Consider the following 24,069-nt stretch of genomic DNA (forward strand, 5'->3'; position numbering starts at 1 on the left):
TTCCTTGGTCCATTTTGACACCCTTTCAGTTACTATGTCCTCCTCTTCGTTTTTTCTGCCCTTCTTTTTCTTTCATCCCAGAAACTCCTTCCCCTCCAGAAATTCTTCCTTTCATTTGTAAAGATTTCCACTATCTCACCAAACACTTCTCTTTTCCTTTTAAAGCCCTAAATTTTCCTGATTCCTGGGAAATATCCCGAGGTGACAGAGTTTTGGAGCATGTGGCCTTCTATGGGAAAAGAAAGTCGCAAACACCAATTGCCATGGACACCAGCCAAAAGTCCCCCCCCATGGGTTTGGGACACCAACTCTAGTATTTTCCACTTTTAAAAGACACTGAAGCTGGACATTTTTTACTCAATTTCTGTCTGGTTCTTTGCAGAGTGCCTTTAACTCAATAAATGGTTTCTCTTGGAGAGCTGGCTGTTTGCTGGCAATCACAGCACTATATTTCACTGCACACTGGAGAGGTGACATGAACATACAAACCAGGAGCCATGTTCCCTTCTAGCAGTATTGTAAGAGTGAAGTATGGCAAGATGAGGATGCTAAAGAGTGAGACCTGCTAAGGCCAGGTGAGTAATGACATTTGCATTTATATAGGTAGCTTCAACATTAGTGAAAGAGTCCAAAATCCAGGAAAAGAAAGAAAGAGCAAATGCTGGCTGTTGATGGAGATTGAAGGAAATCAGGTGAAGCTACTGCTTACCAGAGTGGTACCTCCTGGTGCTCTGTGTGGCTGGAGTGGAGCAGTGAGCCGTTCTGGATAAAGGCAGCTTTGCTGTGCCATGTTACAGCCCCGTTAAACCACTTTCAGTGTATCCGTTTGATATTTCTTGGGGACATACTCAGCATTCGCTATGCTATGAATATTGTTTTGCAATGAATGTTAGAGCTCCTGAGATTTAATTGTGCTTTAGCCTCGAAAACAGTGCTGTGTAATGTGTTGCTTTCCTCTGCCTTACATATTGCAGCCATATGTCTTGGATTGTGTTTTGGTTTTAGAGGGGGTCTGTAGATTGGAACACATCAGTAAATATTTTACTGAAGTTTTTTTTTAAAACCTGGATGAGAACAGTGCTGTACAAAAACTGTGCTAATACCTGCTTTAATTGTGCACGGATTTCCTAGATTATTTCCCTATGAGATTGAAATTCAGCGTATAATTTACAGTGTATCAACAGAGCACTTGACTCACAAATATTTCCCAGTGGTTTTTCACAGCCTGCCATTTTTGAGAGCTGACCTCAGGGTGGGTAAGGGAAAGGGACAGAATGAATGTCCTGCCAAGGTGACAACGACTGTGTTGATGTCACCATTTGAGCACTCAGCAGAAGGATGTTTATTGAAGTTGTAATGACATTGGGGAGTACTGTAAGAGGAAAGAGAGACTAAAAGGCAAATCACTGCAAAACAGGCAGCCTAGCAAGGACAATTTTGCAGTCAGATTGCCAGTATGAATGTGTAGAGAGAATTGGCAATTTGGACTGAAGGAAAACAGATCTCCAAAACTCACATCTATCCAACGTGGTGGAGTCCAGCAGTGAGAATGAAAAAACATACATGATATATGCCAGCAGGCAACGCTAATCACTTAGTAAAACAAATGTGATATTTTCCTGTCTCCTTTGTGATCCTCTGAAAACTGGGGTGTCCTCAGGGGCTGAAAGATGGTTGTTGATTATGAGATTAGCCCTTAATGTCCAACCCTGCCTGTAAAATCACAGAATCAGAGAATGTCAGGAATTGGAAGGGACCTCGAAAGCTCATCCAGTCCAATCCTCCTGCCGGAGCAGGAACACCCAGATGAGGTTACACAGGAAGGTGTCCAGGCGGGTTTGAATGTCTCCGGAGAAGGAGACTCCACAGTCTCCCTGGGCAGCCTGTTCCAGTGTCTGTCACCCTCACTGGGAAGAAGTTTCTTCTCAAATTTAAGTAGTACCTCTTGTGTTCCAGTTTGAACCCATTATACCTTGTCTTACTATTGGTTGTCACCGAGAAGAGCCTGGCTCCATCCTCATGACACTCACCCTTTACATATTTATAAACATTAATAAGGTCACCCCTCAGTCTCCTCCAAGCTAAAGAGCCCCAGCTCCCTCAGCTTTTCCTCACACAGGAGATGCTCCACTCCCTTCAGCATCTTGGTTGCCCTGTGCTGGACTCTCTCCAGCAGTTCCCTGTCCTTCTGGAACTGAGGGGCCCAGAACTGGACACAATATTCCAGATAATGCTTGCAAAGCATTTGTTTATGGGAGGAGTAACTTGTTTCTTGATACTTGTCCATTGGGTCTGTGCTGGCATGACATGGACAAGTTCCTGGAAAGCTATCAGTGTTCTGGTCTCTGTTCTCAATTGCCTTGTAGGCCACATTCAAATCCTTGATCTTTGTGCAGTGCTGGATAGCATCCAAGCTATAAAAACACTGGTACCAAGGCTGCCTGTGCCTTTTCCTCTCCCTAGCAGTTGAATTAGTCCAGATCATCAGTTTCAATCCAGCTGGAAACGTGACAAGTTAAGTATGGCACAGGCATAGCTGGAGAAATTGCAAACAGTTCCAGAAAGGCCTGTGGACTCTCAGTATAAGCTTCACAAATTTAGACTTTGCTTAAATCCTGGCATACAGGCAGAAAGGAACTCAGTCACTGTCAAACTACAGTGGTTATTTACATACAGATAGAGGGACAACTGATAAGGATACTGTGTACAATATCACGGAAGACAGGCATTTTAAAGAACGTTATTAGAGTATCGCTGACAATTGTTATTTGTCTTAATTTAGAACAGGGGTGTCAAACTCATTTTCACCGGGGGCCACACCAGCCTCACGATTGCCTTCAAAGGGCTGAATGTAATTTCCAGGACAACTTCTCCTACATTTATACAGTCCTGAAATGACATTTGGTACTTTGAAGACAAACACGAGGCTGGTGTGGCCCCTGCTGAAAATGAGTTTGGCACACCTGATTTAGAGAATCATAGAATCATTTTGGTTAGAAAATACCTTGAAGGTCATGGAGTTCAACTGTTAACCTAGCACTGCCAACTCCACCTCTAAACCACGTCCCTAAGAGCCTCATCTACGCATCTTTTGGATCAATCAGTATGATTTATTACAGAAATGACCATGATATCAGTATCTTCAGTATTTTGCCTGTACCATTGTCTCAGGAACCAGCAGTACCGATACTTTCTCAACTATAGTTTTTCAGTGTATATAAAGCATAGCATGAGCCTTTAGAATCATATGTTGGCCAAAAGCCTTCACTGCACATCAGTACAAGAACCTCCACCATTGGTCCATGCAGATCACATTAGGACTGTCACAGGAACCATCCAGGATCTCGAGTAGACTCAGCAGCAGCACATCACCACCTCCAGAGCAACATTAATTTCCATTTGGGGGCTCATAATGTAGCAAGAAAACTCCCAACCAAAGATTCAGATTTTATGTGTCTACATATGGCACCTGGGTGGTTCCCTAAAGCTGTGTGTATCTACGTGGCCTGTGCAGCTTCCAGGCAGCAAGATGCTGCTGTGCAGGTGGTCTGTCCAGCATTGCCTGCACATCTCACGGGGTCTTCCTAGATTGGCCACATTGTGCTGGGTTTGGATGTGCCTTTTTATTTGTTTGTTTGTTTGTTTATTTATCTGTATATTCTCACTGTGGACCTCTGTCCTGTTCATCCAGAGAGGTAAGAAGGCTGAGGCCACCAATGCTGTCTGTATGAGTGCTTTGTATATAGAATTATGGAAGCAGAGAACAGTTTGGGTTGGAAGGGATCTTCAAAGCTCATCCAGTCCAGCCCCTCTGCAATGAGCAGGGACATCTTCACCCAGATCAGGTTGCTCAGAGCCCCATCCAGCCTGGCCTGGGATGTCTCCAGGGATGGGGCATCTACCACCTCTCTGGGCAACCTGGGCCAGTGTTTCACCACCCCCATTGTAAAAAATTTCTTCCTCTTATCTAGCCTTTGTTTAGACATGCCTGTCTTCATTATCTTTTATCTTATATTACCTCAGGCATGGAGCTGCCCCAGCCTCACCTCTCCTGGACTGCCAGACCCAGCACAATGTTTTCCACCAGCAATATGCTTTCCCCTTTATTTGTAGTGTCAAAAGTAGAGCAAAGCTGGGAAAAGATTGGAAAGATCTGTGGTATTTCGTGTTGTAACTTCTCATTTCCTTCCTTTTGTGGGTTGAACTTGTACTGTATGCAACAGGCACTACACTACTGCACAGCAAGCTTGTTGGTGTATTCCTTCCCTAGAGTTTGAAATCTGATGGTTGGGATGGGGTCTAGGGGGTGGTGTGCAGTTTGAGGAGCAACAGGTAACAACAAATGTTATTTATACACCTTTGTGTGTGCATATAAACTATACGCTAGCACCTACCTATAACATGTTCCCTAATGCACAAAATTTATGCATCAAAATCTTGTGGAACAGTGAGTTTCAGATCTGAATGTTAGTGATTAAAAAAAGAAAACACCTCTAAGTCTAAATATGATACAGACACAATATATTTTAACTACATATACTAACATGAAAGGCTAATGCCCTTCAAAAAAGCAGCCAGAGCTCGGAATTAACTGCTTCCTTTGAGAAAATAAACCAAAAATGCTCTCAAGAGGTAACTGCTGCTGTAAATCAATTTATGCATAGAAATTCTTCAGTAGATGATCTAGTTTTAAAGACCATTGGGAATTTATGTCCATTACCTGCAGAGAAACGGGTTTGCCTGGGAAATCCTACTCTGATGAAGCCCATGCATCCATGGAAATAACGTTGGACTAAATTTCCTCATTGGCATAATTCCACTAAATTAATGGATGTGAAGTGGTGTGAAGAACAAACACGACCCTGTGTTTTCACATTTCAGAAAAAGGGCCTTAAAGTGTTCATTTCAGTTTAGCTCCCGAACAGGAGCTCTTTTGTAACATCTTAATTGCCTAATTCCTCTTTTTGTTTCCTTTTCTGTGGGGTAAGAATTTTACATTCCTTTGTTATCAGTGGAAGTATTCTTTCTTCTCCAAGGGAAAAACAATATTATTAAATCAAATGAATCGTATTTTACTAGATTTATGCTTTCTTTTTCTCAGCGGTGCATATAGACATCAGGAGAGATACCTACTAGCATATTTTATCTATTTGTCTGGACATGAAGTTTTACTCCCCAAGGTTGTGTAATTCTGCAGTTTCAAGCAGCTGATTTATATTACTTCTGTGTGCAATAGTTCTGCAGCCAAATAATTTTGATTGCCAGGACTTCTTATTCAGGGTCCATATCTCTTACTTGGATTTAGCTTTATTTTTGTGCACTTTAAGGTATGAGGAATTGATACCTTACATAGTATGAAACATATAGAGTGGATTGATTCATATATTTACAAATGGCTGTATCCCTTTCTCCTTTCAAAGGAATTTATCTTAACATTGCACAATATATATCTGCAATAATGTTTTTGACCGTGAAGTTTAAACAACTCTGAACTCTCACCAAATGCATCTTCTGTATAATAGTGCTTTTGCAAAACGTCTTGTTAGTATACACGGATTTTTTGGTAGCTGGATCATTTTCCAACATCAAAGCCTGTCAGACTCACAAGTATTTCCCCAAATGGAGTGATTTGGATATATCACTTTAAAGTTTTCTGAGTGAGGTAGAAAAAATCTGTGCCACTTTTCTTTCTGATAAAAGTTTCTGCCTTTGTTCTCCATATCACAATTGGAGTGAAATGTTATTTATACTGTATTTTCTCTTTCACAACAGCGTGCAAGAGCGTTAACTGGGCTAATCTTACTCGTCGGTTTGCTCTTCAAAAATGAATGCTTCTGATATGAGGCTACTTTACAGGAAGCGTGACCTCATTCTGCCTCTGTGCCGCTGATTGCACCGCCTGTTTTCAAAAGGAAACAGGGGATTTCAGAGCCCGGCCTGTCCGAGGAGCTGAGGCTGATCTCTGCCAGGCAGCTGCAGAAGGAGCACCCGCCACACCACAGACATCTGCACATCTGCAGAGACCTCCACATCTGCAGGAATAGCACCCTCCACCTCTCAGAGCCTCTCCTGTTGATGATCAGAAACTTTTTTGCATGCATGTGTTAATAGCAAAATGGCTTTTCCAGGTTTGGAAGATTTTACACATATTTATCTCTTAATATATTTGTCAGCTGAGGGCTAAATAAGCTTTGGATTAATTTCTCTAGTGCTATTTGGTTTTGTACTTTTGAGAATGTTATCATTACCTGCAGGGAGAACAGACTAGACAGCTCTTCAGAAATGACTGATACATGCAAACAAATAAAACTGTAATTGTAGACACTTGTGTTTGATAGGTACAATAGATTAAAACTGGTTGCCTGGGCTTCAGCTATTTTAATAGTTAGCACTATAGCTATTTTAATAGTTAGCACTGTATCTTGGTACATACTGATGTAAACATTAAGAATGTAATCATGGACAGGGAATTGCTGGCTACCAGTTGAGTGCATCATTGGCTTAAAGATTAATTTTATGTTTGGAGGGAAAGGTGATTAAAACTGACTGTTTTGGACAGTGACCTGTTTCTATTATGACATAGGCTTTTGAATGTTTTGAAATTCAGTGAAGGTTGTTGCCTTAAACTTCTATTTGAATTAATGACATAAAATATTGCCATATTCACCTCGGGTTCACCTATAGTAAGATTTCTTAAAGCTATTTGCCTTATGTCACAGATTAAAAAGTCTGTACCGATGCTCATTTTGTGCATTACATATATACTACTACTGCTTCATCTTACAGTAGTGGTTGAGATACTTTGTTTCGGCTTGCTTATATTGTTACTATAGCTTCTCATGCTATTAATAGCTCAGAAATGGAACTGGGTATTAAATGAAGGCAGAACACTGTGCAGCATTGTCTACAACACGATGTGTCCATGCTTTGTGCAGCATTGACTGAATTATGATTTTCAGGAACCCTCTTCATTAATGTAGAAGACAAAACATCTCATGATCAAGGGTAGCAAAACAATCCATGGGAAAGTCTGTCCTGTGACTGTTTACAGAAGCTGGATATTATCATTAGTTAAAATAATTTAGAAGCAAATTACAACTGCTTATTAACTGTTCTTCAAAAGAGAGAAAGTCATCGCCTCCTCAGTAATATATTTGCATGTGTATATGTCTCACTTTCTGTTACAAATGCACGTGTGTACTCTGTTTTACCTCAAATTTTACTTCTGCGAAGGGTGGCAGATAAACCTGCACAGACATACTTTGCAAATCTATCAGACAATTCAAATTAGTAATGGAAGGACTGCGGTTTCTTCTGCCACTTTGTAAGTATGTGTCAGCACTTTCTAATGAAAACACTATCCATGTGTAAACTACTATTCTTAAAACTTATTGTTTTTTAGTGGTTGCTACTCTATATTATCAGAACTGAGAAAATCACTTTAAATATAGCTGCATTATGGGTTTTAGTTGCTGGAAAGTTTCACTCTCAGATTATTAAAGTGTTGTAGAAGGTATAATTGATGCTGAGGTATACTTTTGTGTTCCTTTCTGAACAAATTTACTCTAATAAATCACCTTTTTCTAAGTGAGAATATGTTATAATATTATATATATTGATGATGCTATCTTACACATCCTAATTTTCAAACAAAATAAAAGATACTTCTGTTTCTTTTAAAACTCTGTTACACATAATCTATATTACCTGTTATCCCAGGGTGCGTGAAACAATTATTTTCAGGGTGTATGGAATATCACACATTGCATCAGCACCGGGAGCAAGTAAATCTGTGCACATTCATCGGAGCTTCTGATTTAAAAAATTCTGGTTTCGAGGGGATTTTGTTTGACTAATAAGATTTGAGATTTTGCAGGTTTTAGTTTATATCCAGATCTACAAACCTCCTGTCAAGTTCTTGTATTCTCTTTTAAGGTTTGGAAGAAGGCTGCAACATGTCAGTCTATGAAATACAGCACCATTCTTGTTTTTTGCACAACTTGTGTAGTGATCTGACTGATGCTACTTGATGTCTTTGTGCCTCCACCAAGTTTCCTCCAGCTATCTCCTCCTCAAGTTGTTTTTTTGCCAGGATTGGAGGATAATTTTCTTATGATAAAGTGAAATGTTGGGGTTTGGTTTTTCTTTCAAAGTGTAAGAGAAACAGTATGCATGGGAGTAGGGTAATAGGACTTATTTGTAGAAAAACCCCTGGAAGGTTTTGCTTCCATTCTCTGGTGACCTTGCCTGGTCCCAAGACTCAGTCACTCTTCACAGCCAGGCTGTGACTCACAACTGAGCTCCAAATGAGGATAAATTAGATTTTCAAAGAGGAATCACTGACCTTCATGGATTTGTCTCAGCTCATAACTGAACATATCTAAATTATTCTCTTAGACCTATTGCCTCTCATAGGTGAATGACAGGCATTTACTAACAGTGCTGTAAGCATGATACTCTAAAGATACAGGAGAGGCAAGGTAATATAGGGAAAGATCATATATTTTATCTTTTCATGTAATAACAAACATAAATTCTCCCTATGGATGTCCGTTGCTCGTATTTTGTAAAATTGATTCTGTCGGGTGCTGAACATGCGGCAGCACTTTGCAGACTTGAACCACGGTAATCCAGACAAATCCTATTTCCTTAGTCTCCTGCCGCAACATTATTGTCAAATCTTTGTCACTGTCTCTGTCCCCATGCCTGTTGTGATATGTCTGCAATTTTCAGCTGAAAAATATATTGTGATGTAATGGTGCCCTTCCATTCTACTCTGTATCTGTTAGCAGTGCTTGGACTATTTTTGGCATGAAGATTTCTGGGAAAACATCATTAAAATTACTGCAGTTATTGCACTTGTGTCCATAATTATTTCTCTTAAGTTTGTAAGCTGTGCAGAATACAAGCGTCTGATTCTGTGTTGCCCTGGGTGAGATGAGTTTCCTATAAACACCATGTCTCTCCTATAGTCTCTCCCTTAATTTCCTTTTCTTTTCTAGCTTCTTTTATGGTCCTTTGTATATGCACAAGGTACCTGTGATGAGCTGTCAGTGGATATGATAACAAGTCTTTCTTATTTGTCCTTTGGCCCTGCAGGTTCAACAGCATTTAGTGGAGAACATCGATGCAGCCTCTCACAACATACATTTCCAAGGTATGGAGGAGAATTATACTTGTTTAATTTTGTTTTATTTTGTTGGAGATATCATAAAATCCTTTTTGAGCCACTTAGAATTGTAGTGCTGATTTTAATTACTGCTTTAAATGGAAATTCAGAAGCTCTATTATGGGGATTGGAAGCACTGGCTTTGCAATTACCAGGTTTTAGAGTATCTCTGTTCCACCTGCCTTCCCCTCCACTGAAATCCTGGTATCCCTCTGTGATATGCATATGGGATAGTTAAACCTGCTAGTAAAACCCATGTCAGCCACTGAATCAATCCAGTGTCTTCATTCCTTTCCATGGATGTCACTGCATGGCCACTTGCAACTCAAAGGTGTTGAGGAGAACGGACTCACCATAAATCAAATTTTACTTGAGCTAAGTAAAAAGTGTCCAACATGTAGATTCTTTCATCTCTGTCACTACTCACTTCTGTTTTAAATATCATATAGTATAGTTTTCTATGCTGTATTTAATCTCAAAATCAATCGTATTTCAGCACTGGATGAAGTCATGTACCCTTAACTCTTCACCGAATAGGGCTACATGGAAAACAAACAAATCATGCCCAATTCAGAGACAGTCAGGCTTGTGCCATGCAGAGTAACTCAGAGGAGCAAAATAGTGGAACATGTGTAACAGCTCCATGTAGGTGTGGATCTGGCAGGACTCCCTGGCCAAGAGCACACCATGGCCCAGATACACACCATGCAGTTCTTGATTCAAACTGGCTCCATGTGCTCCTGAAATGCTCCACCTGGCCTGAAGCTCTCCTGTAAGCTGAAGCTCTGGAAGGTGTGATGGAGACACGTGCTGGCTGAAACCCCCTAGATCCAGAAGTAATATTATTATCCACATAGTTTAAAACTAAGTCATTACCAGCCCCCATCAGCTGCTAATGTAAATTCATTATTATTAAATAATGGGTTTGCACTGTCTAGACATTCACTAAATTAGAGGGTTTCAATTCTCCTTTCAGTTATGCCTGTGCCTTTTTGGATGATGACTCTGCCGATGAGTGTTGCCCCACAGATCCTCTGACAGGCTCCCTTTCCACATGTCGTCGCAGCCCTCGACTGCTTTCTAATGGCTATTACATTTTGACAGAAGACAGTTTTCTGTCCGATGAAGAGGGCAATGTAACACTGACACCATCCCAGACGAGTGTTACGTATAAAGAGAATTTAGTTCGGTAAGTGAACTATAGGCAGATTTTACTCAATGTTGGCAGTTGCCTCCATATGTCTGGATTCATCTGGATTTATGTGTGACTGTCTACGTTTTACTTGGCATAAGATCAGCATTGCTTCTTAATGGGAACATCTCAATTGATTTAGTTTGGAGAGTACAGTGACTGAAATAACCTGTCTTTCAGTCATGTCTAATCTTACTACCTAAAAATTCTTCAGTACGCAGTTGTTGCTGTAATTGGAATTGTGTGCAATAAAGAGAAAGAAGAGCTACAGCTCATTTTGCCAAAGAAGCATTAGCATGGTAAGGAATAAGAAAAAAGTGTATATGTATACATGCTTATATATATATAAAAATAAAAAGTCCTGGAATTCTCACTCATGGAAAAATTTCTCTTGATTTCAGAAGGACACCCATTTAGGAAGGTATATAAAATGTAGTTCAAACATGTTGAAGTACAGTGGATTCAGGCTGCAGCAAATGAGGTATAGTAGCCTGAAACTCATGGGTAGCAGGAGACCATTCAGTGCAATAACTGTGGCATCATTTTGTATCACAATACTCAGTATCACATCAGTGTGATATATTGCTGTGCTGCTAATACATTCCCTGACATTATTGCGGTGTGCAGCAGTCAATCGTAGTGACATACTCAGGGTCAAGAACAGATCTAGAACCTGACTCTTTCATGTCAGCCTTGCAAACTTCAAAGCTCTGTCCCTGCTGAACAAGAACAATTCACTCTATTCCTCAACAACATGTCTTTTCTCTCTAGCGTATTCAGGCGAAGGAAAAAAATCCGTCGCTCTCTTGCCAGCTTGTTCAACCTCGGTGCCTCCAGTTCATGGCTCAGCAGCACCATCCTCGACAGTATGGATTCCTCTCATTCAGATGATCCTTGGCCTGATGGATGTAGCAAACTAGAAGCCAATCAGAGTGATATTGGTAAGCCCTGAGCAGGTACCAGGTAATTGAGTGACATTAGAATCACAGAATCATAGAAAAGTTTGGGTTGGAAGGGGTCTTCAAAGCTCATCTAAGCCAACCTTCCTGCCATTAGCATCTTCACCCAGATCAGGTTGCTCAGAGCCCTGTCCATCCTGGCCTTGAATGTCTCCAGGGTTGGGGCGTCTGCTTTCATCACTCACATTGTAAAAAATTTCTTCCTTATATCTCGTCTCAAATGGTTTAAAACCATTACCCCTTGTCCTGTCGCAACAGGCCCTGCTAAAAAGTCTGTCCCCAAATCGCAATCTATATATAATGGGGTCTTGTGTATCTCTCTCTGTAAGTTTTGCAGGTGTTCTCTGCAGGTAAAGGATAGATGAGAAATAGAATATTAAGTGATATATTGAGCTCCTGGTGTTAAAATAGAGTATGAGTCCACAAAGACCTTTGTGCCAAAATGGCATTTTTAGACTGAATTTGAACGCAAAGTCATCACCAGTGATGTTTATGCCGGTGTCATTAATAACTGTCTCTGCTTCCACCTGACTGTTTCAATAACTTCATTGTGTGAAGTTCTGTCTTTGTGTATTTTCTCCTGCATACATTGAACCTGTCAATTCCCTAACAATTTGGAAAACCTCCCTGTGATTAAGTAATTAATTTTCTCCCCTCACAAAATTCATTAACACAAATTCCCAAAGCTCTTCTTTTGTGCACTTTTTGTAGGTGATTCAGACTTTTCTTCTGAATATAGTAGCTGTGTGCCACAAAGGCCAACTCCAGCACCTAATGGAACATCTCTTACCAAAGATTATGAGTTTCTTCAGCCTGAGAAACCATCTTGTGCTTCATTATCTTCTTCTCCATTTATGATAAATGCAAATGAAGAGACTTTGAGGAATGCAGGTATGTTACATTCTTATCCTAATGTGGCCCATTTTTAGAGTGAGCTGAAAATGCTCACGTTAAAGATGTTGATATGGCCCCTTGTAGAACAGAAATTATTTCAAGCAACATAAATTTTAAAACATTGCTTAAAAATAGGGAAATCTTAAAATTGGTATTTATCCTTAATGTTTACAGATATATAAAGGGTGAGTGTCACAAGGATGGAACCAGGCTCTTCTCGGTGACAACCAATGATAGGACAAAGGGTAATGGGTACAAACTGGAACACAAGAGGTTCCACTTAAATTTGAGAAGAAACTTCTTCTCAGTGAGGGTGACAGACACTGGAACAGGCTGCCCAGGGATGTTGTGGAGTCTCCTTCTCTGGAGACATTCAAACCCGCCTGGACACCTTCCTGTGTAACCTCATCTGGGTGTTCCTGCTCTGGCAGGGGGATTGGACTGGATGAGCTTTCGAGGTCCCTTCCAATCCCTGACATTCTGTGATTCTGTGATTCTGTGATTTGTTCACTCTTCCCTGCTCACATCTTTTCTTCTCCTACTTTTAGTAATAAATGGAAAAAGAAAAAAATGGATTGAAGAGGAAAATGGAAGAACAGGCATGGGAATGCAAACTGAAATGGGCAATTATTCAGAAAGGCTTGTTTTCTGAGAGCGTGGAGGGCACAGTGTCTCTGTGGTCATGGGGGAAAAAGACTCCTGAGAGACAGCCAGAGCATGAAAATTAGGTTTCTGCTTTGAATCACAAATTCTCTTAAAAAGAAACTGAAGAGCCTGGCCTCCCAGGCTGAGTCTTTGCAAACACCTCCTATCAGACTTTTACTTTGCTGAAAACTCATTCTTGTCCTTATTTTTCTTTTAGAATCCAGCACAGTGAGAAATGTCCTTTCTCAAGTGGTTGGACTGATCATGTGTTTAATCATTACAATATGTACAAGGTAATTTTTATTTCTTTTGTTCGTTGTTTCTTATATTAATGCTTAATCCATTTCAGCTGGTGAATTAAGGGTCACATTTTCGAAGTTTAGGTGTATATTACTGTGAAAATATGTTTTCACATGTTAGTCATTGCAGGTAAATATCTGAGCTATATAGATATGAACAAAAATAAGAAATAAGTACGCAGATATGGCAAGTGTGTTTGGACAGGGGTTTTGAAAGGTTGAGAAGAATCAGAGGGGATCCATGTTTTTCTAAGAGAACAATATGGGTATTTACCTCAGTCTGGGAATGCTGAGGTGTTTATTTCTGTGAGATTATCCTCAATAGCTTCAGCAATTTAAAGCTGTGAATTCAAAGTTTCACCTACCAGAGTTCAGAGGGTTCATCTGCAAGAACCTTCTTTCCTCTTCCCACCCAGGCTTCACCTCTATTATCCCAATATGCATCCCTTGTTTTTTTCTAACCTTTATGGGTATTGTTATGTTCTCAGATATTTTCTAGGAGGATTGTCTGCCACTTTGTTGCTGATTATTTTAGTTTGTAAGTACAGACTTCCTTTATATTCAACACACAACATTTTACTGTGTCACATCTGAGGACCAAAAATCCATCCTTGGATGTATATCCACGGCTCTTGTTGATACTATTAAAAGCAATATAAGGGCATATGGGGACAGAATGTAACCTTCAATCAGTTACAGGATTTTGCACTTAAATTTCACAGTTCTTTTTCCCCAAGATGTTGCTGTGTCATCTTTCTTCAGTCTTGACACATCTTTCACAACAACAAAGTTTTGGTAAGTGGCTCCAGTGTTACGTGATTAACAGAGGAATTACACCATTTTCTGTTAAGAAAGGAAGGAGATATTCCTTCTGTTGTTTTCATGTCAGAAGACAGAAGGTATAGTCTGAAGTAATTAATGGATTTGGCTTTTCCTGTTACTGATTTGTATTCATAAAAACTACTTATTTTTTTTAAAAAAAGCCTTTTCATAATGTGCAATAAATGTTATAATACCTATCTGTTAGCAGAAAAGGAAGATAAACCTAATATGCCATAACGTGAAGATGCAGAAATGGAGCAAGGATAGTAACTTATTATGAAACCAGAGAAATGCTTTGAAGCCTTGCACTGAGATCAGCTCACAGGCCACCAAACCAAGCTTTTATTTTTGACTGGCAAAATAAAACCAGCTAACTATGCTGCTAGCCACCATCTTCCAGGGATGTCCTGGTTTTGTTAAAAACCAAGCTTCTCTTTTAGTGAATTTGCCTGTCAGCTAAAACCCTCATATTATCAGGCGCCAATTATCTCTCGAGGGTTTAGATTGTGAGATGACGATAAAACCCTGGCAGATGTATTGTTAACCCTCTCCCCCTCCCCTTTCCCCCTTTTGGCCCTCCCTCTCCCCCCTTCCCACTAAGGACAGGCGATCTGGAGGAAAAGTAGGACAGAGAGAAGAGAGTTGGAAAAATTAACAATGTTTTACTAATGCTACTAATAGAGAAAATAATACAAAATATACAAAACCAATCTTGAAAGTCTTAGCAACTGCAGAGCCGGCACCCAAAGTCCTGGATTGGACTCTGCAGCCAACCGGAGCTGGATTCAGTCTCTCACTAGGCCTCAGTTCGCAGGGACGACTAGCAAGGTCCTCTCCTAATGTCGGCCATAAGCAGAAGGGAAAAAGGAAAAGGGGAAAAAAAAGGAAAAGGGAAAAAAAGAAGAGAACCTCATGATCTCCCACTTTTATATGAAGTATTCAAGTGAATGGAACATTATACACAGGTGGTCAGTTTCTTGGTCATCTGTTTCTTGTTGCCCCTCTCCTGAGATGTCTATCCATGCTTACCAATAGCTTTACATTCCATTGCTATGTTTACCAAAACATATATCTGATTCTCCAGGAAAATGCAGCTAATACGAAGCTTTAGCTGACAGGCAAATTCACTAAAAGAGAAACTTGGTTTTTAACAAAACCAGGACAAGAGACTATAGAATTATTGTAACTTGGCCACACTAACCCAGTGCACCATTAGGTTCAGGACAGAACTTTGCCTTTAGCTTACACTGTAGTTTGACAAATGTCTTAGAAAGAAGTTTTGATATTTAATCAGTCTGATCAGTTGAATAAAGGTGATGATGTTGCTGTTTAAAATTGCTTTATTTCAAAGTTTTGAAGAGTGTATGTGTACGTGCTGGATTTATGAATTATCATTCTTTCACTTTTCGCACAGCAGAAAATTCTTCTGTGTAAAATCCAAAATGCTGCTAAGACTTAAAACATTTGGGTGCATCTGAATTTTTATGTGGTCAAAGTGAAGCTCGAAAGGATAGTTTGTTTCTGAATCTGTGTCAAGGGCAAGACGACAATCTGGCAGACCTCTTAGCCTTTGAATTGAGGATATTAGAAGTCAGAAACAAAAAGGCACAACTTGGAGAGCCATATTGCAATGATACCCTGAGATTTTGAGCATCCAAGTGTCTTAGCAAAACACCTCAGATGCTGAAGGATGGTATGTGATGCTTTGTTATTATGTCATTATATCTAATAAAATCAAATCCTCCAGATTAGGACCAGGGTGCTGCAAACTCCCGCTCCAAAGTCCTGCTCTCTGACTTCCTGAATAGTTTAGTCCTGAGTCATGCACAAAGCTGTTATTCACGAGAGGAAAACAAATCACTCAGACCTTTTCAGTCACTGGGATACAGAGAATACCTCCTTTATGCTTATCCCAAGAGAGAAGTTACGTGCTCAGTCAAGTAGTCCTACAGCTTAACTAAATGAGGCAAATCAGAACCTCCATAAATACTGATTATAACAAACTATGGTTTAAATCAGGACATACAAAAATCTATACTTTATTTTTTTGTTTCCCCAGGAAATAACTGGAAAGAAATAATAAGTGGTGAGTATAATTTTAAGTCTAGAAATAATTCCATACTTTTAGGGGTAAGCCCTGTTAGGACACAGGGTTCAAGCATGCCAGAAAGGTTCCCTGGACTTTTCATTTAAAGAAGGTTTAGCTGTGTAACTCTTGCCAGTTTCCACTGCAAATGACTCCACTTTGCTGTCTAAAACTCCTTTTTTGTTTTATTTGGATGAAATATCTTTTTATCATTTGACAGCAGTTGCTAAATAGTGTAAGCCATTGAACAAGTGTGATGCTTCAGCCCAGAGAAAACATATTTTCAGTAATGGGCAAAGTAGGTCTTGCTTTTACTGGGTTTAAACTGAATAGTGGGGCCAGGTGCTGTACTGTTCTGACTTGGTACCATTCCACTGAAGGAGTCAAGCAGCATCAACATGTATCCACCTAGAATATTTGGAAAACACCTATAGATTCTTCTTCCTCCTTCCCTTCCCTTCCCTTCCCTTCCCTTCCCTTCCCTTCCCTTCCCTTCCCTTCCCTTCCCTTCCCTTCCCTTCCCTTCCCTTCCCTTCCCTTCCCTTCCCTTCCCTTCCCTTCCCTTCCCTTCCCTTCCCTTCCCTTCCCTTCCCTCCTTCTCCTTCTCCTTCTCCTTCTCCTTCTCCTTCTCCTTCTCCTTCTCCTTCTCCTTCTCCTTCTCCTCCTCCTTCTCCTCCTCCTCTTCCTCCTCCTTCTCCTCTTGCCTTCTATTCTTTCAGCCAAGACTTATCCTCAGTCTCCAGCTCCTGTTTATCAAGCATTTCTAAGTCTTGCTGCAGCTCAGGACCGTTAAAACAAGAGCAGCGATTTATTTATACTTGGAACTGGCCATCCCAGTCCTGGCTCCCATATTTCCTTTATCTCTTTGCTTTGAAAAGATAAAAATGAAAGGAAGGAACTAAGTAAAGCTGTGTCTGGGTTTATGTTCCTTATGTTGTGGATAAAACAGCCTTTTTCATCAGCTCGCTTGCTGAGTGCAGTTCAGCTTCTGAGATCTCAAGGCACCTATACAGCTGCAGACACAGCCTGGAAAACCTTTCAGTCAAGTTCAGTAGTCAAGAAAGCTCATCCTGAGAACAAATCATTTTAGAAGGATATGCAGACATTTGATCACTTTGCAGACTTACTAAAACCTATGAAAAAATACCTCCTCCAATGTGTCAAGAAGGGATGCTTGATACAGCACTTGTTAAAACCAGGGAGGCTGTTTATGTCAGGGCTGCAATGCCCAAGCTTTAAAACTGACTTTGGTTTTTAATGTCAGTACCAGTATTAAACAAAGCAGGGACTACAGGATGGAGAAGAGAGCTTGGGGCTCATTGCCCAGCATGAGTGAACTAAATACAGGATGGCACAGGATACTGAGACAGGACACCCAGCATTTCAAAACAAGCTTGTCTCTTGCCTTTCATTAAAACTTAAAGGCAAAGTAGTCGCTTTTGTATATTTTAAAATGAGATCACTAACAGTTTTTCTTTTTCCTCCTCCTCAAATATTTTTTCATTAACTCTTCAGCATCAGACTACCAGATACCTTCTCCTGGCCAACAATACCCATGTTATTATGGAAAAAAAAAACAAAAAAAGAATAATATTTTGTATTCTTCTTTCAAAATACAATTAATTTTAGCTTTATTTTTATTCTGGTCAAACTGTGGGTGCCCATCTGAAAGCAGTCATGCAAAACTCTATATCTCTTGTCTTCTATGTCAATGAAGTGCTATAAGCACAAGGTCCTATGAGCATTTTGATAGTAAACTGGTGGTAAATAGTGAGTTGCAACTCCCATTCAATCTACGGTAAACAGTTGATATCTTCCAATATTTATATGTTAAGTTCCTGTAACAGCATGCTGTCAAAGATAACAGCTTTGGATAGTGGCTGAGTACATGTGGTAATATATTTCAGAGACTTTAGTGTGTCATGTGTGTGCACTGGCTTTTGGCCTTTCTGCTGCACATAATGAAAAGAGGAAAAAATAAAGGAATAAATAAATATTATTGGAAGGAAAGGAGTCTTCAGAAAACCAGGAATCAGGATGTGGACAAGCAAAGATGAATCTGAATTACCTATATTCACATACCGAAGTACAAGACCTACAGGTATTACTTTGGAAACCTTGAGCCCCGCTTCTCAGCTTGGATCCTTATTATGACAGACACTGAATTACACAAACCCAGTACATAACCAAAAAATGCTATCTTGTGACTCTAAGCTAAAAATCTGCTTCTTAAAATAGTTTTTGTGGAATAAAGAATTGACAAAACTAAACCACCACTGCCTGTCCATGTGTAAGCCAAACTCAAGCAGGTTATAGCTGTATTTCTAGCATCAAAAATGCAAAAAATATGACGCACTGAGGAAAATTGTACTTAACGTTTAAGTAAAATGTACATTTCTCTTTCAAAGTGTAAGTATATGCTGGTTATATTTTGGAAATAAACATCAACAGCTCAGCATTAAGAGCTCAAGGGGAGAAACTTCATCCAAATTACCAATTTTACATAGCAATTTACTTTTGCCCGGTACATTAAATTGACCCTGTATGAAGACAGACCATCTGATGTAACAAGACCAGGTTTTAGAGTTTCAAGAAATGGTGACAATAGAATGTTCTTCTTCATAAAACTGATGTATTCTGTGACTATTATAGTAGTTATAATACTCATCCCTGTATTTTCTTGCGGTTAATACACTTGAGTAATTTTGTTTGGTGTTAAAGAATTCTGTTTGTTTATTTACTTTAACTGTGGAGATGGCTAAGATAAAATATCATGTGTAGTATGTATAAATATTTTGTTACTTACTTTATTGCTACTTGTAACAGGTCCTTTACTAAACGCACTTTTAAAACTAAAGGATTATAAAAAATCCTTAGTGGTTAAATAATCTCCTGGAAGAATAATCTGGGAAATGAGATCCTATACAGAGAGAAAACTCTAAGATTGGAATTACTCTGTAGTCACTGAAATGATTATGCTGAAAACTAGAAAAACCTGAGTTCAGTGTAAACTAGTTAGTTCACCGTAAACTAGTTAAAATAAATAAATAATTTTAAAAAGCTGATTCAGTTTGCCAAAAATTTGGTCTAAATTGATTGATCTGTCTGTGAGTAAATATGAACTGTAAATTAGAATTGTTGTGAACTGAAGAGGGGGCAGTTCTGGGGTAATTTGGCATTTGGAGTTCAAGGGCTGAAAAGAAGCTGCTTGGGCTCTGTTCAGATCTGCCCTCCATGATATCCAGGGATGTTGAATTTATGATGTGTCATGGTTGAGACGGACAAACGACATAGACCAATTTCTTCCAGAATGAAAGTAGTATATGCCATTTATTGCCACAAGTGCATTTTTATACAGTTTTACCAATTCGTGTATCTCTTCACTATTGGTTACAAGTTACAGCAGTAACATCTCATTGGCTAATTTTGCTATCATCAATGTTACTCTTTTACTCCCTTCTCTCACACGGGTACATCCTTAACATCTCTGGATACTCCTTTACTCCCATCTTTCTCATGGGTAGGCCTTCATATCTTCAAGGCTAATTTCTGTTTCCATGCCCTCCGTCAGGGAATCCACGGACCCACCATAGTCCCCCACAATGATGTTCTATTTCAGTGACCAGACTGGCTGGTTTTGGCTGTTCCCTTCCATATATTCCAACGGACATAAAAACAAGCCTTGCGTTTTGTCTCTAAAAAGAGGCACAATAGTATGTTCAATCCTGTTGGATGAAAAATTAAAGCCAGGATCAGTCTGTTGAAAAATTGAAGGCATCATTTTCTAACCTAAATGCTGAAATCCAGACTTCCGGAGGTAATTTGTATCTGTAGCTTCTGTTAATTAGAGTGTCAAGCTTAGGATAATTGTGAACAGTAATCCTAGCAAAGTAAAAACCACTTGTTGATTAACGATTAACTGATGCATTTACAGAGAGGACAGCTAGAATTTCACATTTCTGTCCCCAGTGATTACACTCTTACTCCACTTTAATATAGCACCTTATTTAGAAAAAGAGAATAAAAAAATAATTTCAAGATATGCGTTTATAACCCCCTCTACCTTACCTCATACCTTCCATTACTATCATTTTGTTGTCATTACACCTTGTCTTACATTGTCCCATTTCTTGCTGTGTTCAGCTGAACTTCAGGGCCACTCTTGAGTATATATCACGCAGTGCTTAATGGTGCAAATGTTCATGCTGAGGGGAACAGTAGCACACACAATGGTACTTATAATATCCCTCATAATGTTCCTAGTCTGTGAGCAAGTCTGGTTTGCATTTATCCTGAAAGCATTACTCATAGAAGTCAAACTGCACAAAGATTAACATTTATTAGTTAGAATTTGTTTGATGTATTTTTTGTGAATTACCTGCAGTGTTTTGTAAATCTCTTTGGGCATGTTAATATACACTGAATAGAACTGTTCTTTAATTTTTCTATTATTTTTTTTACAGTTGCTAATGCTGCTTTTTTGTTTCTTTATCTCTGGCATGTACATATCAGTAAAGTTGTCCCTGTTTGCATTTCTTCCTGTTTTTGAGACTATTCTTAATAATTAAGATTATTATTAGGAATTGCATATATTCCAATGAATATCTGTGAGCTTATGTCCTGCCCTGTAGATTATGTGCCCTTTGGGAGAGGGTTTATTGGTACTTTGGTGTGAACATGAAAAACTCATTTTCTTACAGTTATTATTAACACCATAGAATATAATAATAACAACAACAACAAAACCACTAATAATAATTTAGTAGGAAATAAACAGAAAGGTGGAGGTTCAGATTCTGAGTGGGTATCAATCAACTGATTTCCACCAGTTTAGACTCTGACCTGCAGCATTTTAGCACCTAAGATTTGTCCACAGACATCAATTTGCTAGAGCTGTAGCACCTTACGTGAGTCTATAGTGATGGAGTGAACACATATTCAAAATCCTTTCGATGCACTGTAATAATAATGCTATAAAGCTTGTTTTAGAAAGATGTTTTATATTGCAATTAACAAATAGACTCATATTAAAGAGTTAAAGTGACTTTCTTCAGGGAAGGCATGCTGGATGGAACCCCTTTCTCTCCTTCCTCAAGTCCATTCTCCTGTTTATAATGTGGCTCATTACATTATCTCTGTTGTGTACATTGCTTCAAGCTAAGAATTTGGGTTTGCGCTACTTAGAGCTCTTAGTACATGATTTGAGTGAAAAATAGCTGCATGAAAATAATGAACATAAGATCAATGTGTGTAAATATAAAATTTGTATTTAACTTGAAAATAAATTAATGCAAAATCTCTTGAGAAGACATACAACACCGTATCTGCAAGTTCATAAAATTTTGTGGGTTTAGATTGTGTTGATGTTGTACAGGCTGCAAACATTTTGTTGCATGAAGCATATTGCAAGAGCAGCTCACACATAGGCCTCTGTGCTCCAAGCATAAATCATAGAATCATAGGATGGTTTGTGTTGGAAGTGACCTTCAAAAGTCATTTAGTTCCAACCCCCTGCCATGAGCAGGGATATCTTCAACTAGATGAGGTTGCTCAAAGCCCCATCCAGCCTGGTCTTGAATGTCTCCAGGGATGGGGCATCCACAGTTTCTCTGGGTAGCGTGTTCCAGTGTGTATGTGCTGGATTTATGAATTATCATTCTTTCACTTTCTACATAACAGAAAATTCTTCTGAGTGTATAAAATCCAAAATGCTGTTAACACTAAAAACATTTGGGCTTATCTGAATTTTTATGTGGTCAAAGTGAAGCTCAAAAAGGGCTTTTATTTCTGAAGCTATGTCAGGGTTGAGTTCAATGTATCCCAAGGGCAATGAGACAATCTGGCAGACCTCTTAGCCTTTGAATTGAGCATATTAGAAGTCAGAAACAACAAGGCACAACTTGGAAAGCCATATTGCAATGATATGCTGAGATTTTGAGGCCCCAACTATCTTAGCACAACACCTCAGGTATGCAAGGATGGTATATCATACCTTTTCACTATGTCATTATTCCTCAACAAAATTAAAGTCATGGATAACAGGCCTTGTCCTGAAAACCCTGCAGTTTTAAGGGCAAGAAACCAATGTGATTATTCTGCTTCAGCACCTAACTTTGCCCCATGTGTGCTAGGCCACCAGGTTAGGACCACGGTGTTCCAAACGCCGGCTCCAAATTTCTTCTCTCTGACTTACTGAATAGTTTAGCCCTGAGTCATAAACAAAGCTGTTCTTCACCAGAGGAAAACAAATCACTCTGAGAGCTTTTCAGTCACTGGGATACAGAGAATACCTCTCTTATTCACTTCTCATGTGCAAAAGTACTTGCTCAAACAAGTAGTCCTACAGCCTGACTATATTTGGCAAATCAGAAGTGTCCCATCTCAACAAATGGGAAGAGGGATGAGTTAACTCTGAGCGCGACATTATCTTGTGATCAAACATACACTATGTTAGAATATTTCTCTCACTGCTGAATTGGACTGAACTCGAACTGGTGATTAGCAGGTCAGGATAAGATGAAGAAGTCTGTAAAGCTCCTTAATGATGTCTTGAAATGTGTAGTCACATCCAGTTTCTCTGAGGTTTTAAGGTGCCTTAACTTCACCAGTTGGGGACTTAATTGGTATGTGAAACAGTGCTACATCATTATATTAACTGCAAAACAGAAAACGTCAGACATGAGAGTTTCTGTAGCTGTTTGAGCAGCTTCCTGAGGCCTCCAGCCATCACTCTTACTCATTAGCTATGTTAACAGGCAGCTCCACCAAAGTTGAAGTTATAGTACAGTAATGGCAGGAGAGAATCCAGAGAAACCTGCAGGAAGGTCTAGTATCTGTGTTCACAGCATGACAAATTTCATGCTGGTGTCTGAACTGATCCACGAATTAAATATATATATTTAAGGTGTATTCTGAGGTGACAACCTGCAGGGAGAACTTCCCAGGTGGAAGGTGAAGGACAGGAACATTCCCTGTGTGTAAACATCACAGGAACAGGTTGATTCCACAGGCTGTGCCGCTGTATGATGGAAAACACATTTTTAGTCCAAAATGTGTTAGGCAAACTAGTTGATGAATAAGCAGAAGAAGAACTGGAATATCGTAGAAGGGATAGGTGAAAGATACCTGCCTTTCATATATGATTGCCCAGGTAAAGAAAAGGGCAGTAGAAATCTTACTTCTGGATTATATGAAAGCCATTGAATCATAGAATCATTTTGGTTGGAAAAGGTCATCAAGTTCAAGTCCAACCATCAACTTAATAATGTCAATAAGTTATATCCCTAAGAGCCACATCTGTGCATCTTTTAAACACCTCCAGAGACGGTGATTCAACCACTTCCCTGGGCAGCCTGTTCTAATGCTTCACAACAGTTTCCATGAAGAAATTTTTCCTAATATCCAATCTAAACCATCCCTAGTGCAACTTGCGGCCATTTCCTCTCGTCCTATCTCTTGTTACTTGGGAGAAGAGACCAGCACCCTCCATGCTACAACCTCCTTTCAGGTAGTTGCAGACAGTGATAAGGTCTCCCCTCAGCCTCCTTTTCTCCAGGCTGAACAGCCCCAGTTCCCTCAGCCGCTCCTCATCACACTTGTGCTCCAGACTCTCCCCAGCCTCGTTGCCCTTTTGCTCCAGGGCAGGCACACAAGCGCTGCCGGCTGCTCTGGCACAAGAACCAGCCGAAGCGGGTACAGAACAAGCACAAAACCCGACCGAACGCCGGGCCGTGCGGGCCCCGGGCGGGGAACCGGCCCCGCCGCCTCCCTCCCGTCCCGTTGCCATGGCAGCGCGGCAGCGTCCGGGGCCGGCGGCTGCGGGGAGCTGAGGGCGGCCATGGTGCGGAGTGAGTGTCGCCGAGAGCCGCTTTTCCCCCCTCCCCCGCACCCCTTCTCACCCCTGCACCCCCTCACTCCCCTCCAGGACCTGCCTCACTCCCTGATCTCCATGTTCCCTCTCCCCACATTTGCCCCCCTTCCCGCCATCCCCCCCCCCCGGCAGC

The 24,069-nt window shown here is 40.0% G+C and overlaps 2 protein-coding genes across 2 annotated transcripts in view; both read left to right on the forward strand.

Moving 5' to 3' along the window:
• Window positions 1–497: 497 nt before the first annotated feature.
• On the forward strand, window positions 498–23,895 carry TMEM71 (transmembrane protein 71; the record flags this gene model as incomplete). The annotated part of the gene is made up of 10 exons (XM_080339627.1): window positions 498–555; window positions 7,720–7,830; window positions 9,100–9,157; window positions 10,146–10,358; window positions 11,133–11,302; window positions 12,032–12,211; window positions 13,077–13,152; window positions 13,647–13,696; window positions 13,881–13,953; window positions 23,706–23,895. 10 exons carry the CDS (start codon window positions 498–500, stop codon window positions 23,893–23,895), a joined length of 1,179 nt encoding a protein of 392 aa, XP_080195753.1.
• Window positions 23,896–23,903: 8 nt separating this feature from the next.
• DNAAF11 (dynein axonemal assembly factor 11) overlaps window positions 23,904–24,069 on the forward strand; it is a gene marked incomplete at both ends in the record, with an annotated part of 38,313 nt that continues 38,147 nt past the window's right edge. Inside the window, one exon of the mRNA XM_080339628.1 lies at window positions 23,904–23,913. Within this exon, the coding sequence (XP_080195754.1) occupies window positions 23,904–23,913 (10 nt within the window). The remainder of the gene's footprint in view (window positions 23,914–24,069) is intronic.

The sequence above is a fragment of the Nesoenas mayeri genome (genome assembly GCF_963082525.1).
Source record: "Nesoenas mayeri genome assembly, chromosome: 2".
Taxonomy (NCBI): Eukaryota; Metazoa; Chordata; class Aves; order Columbiformes; family Columbidae; genus Nesoenas; species Nesoenas mayeri.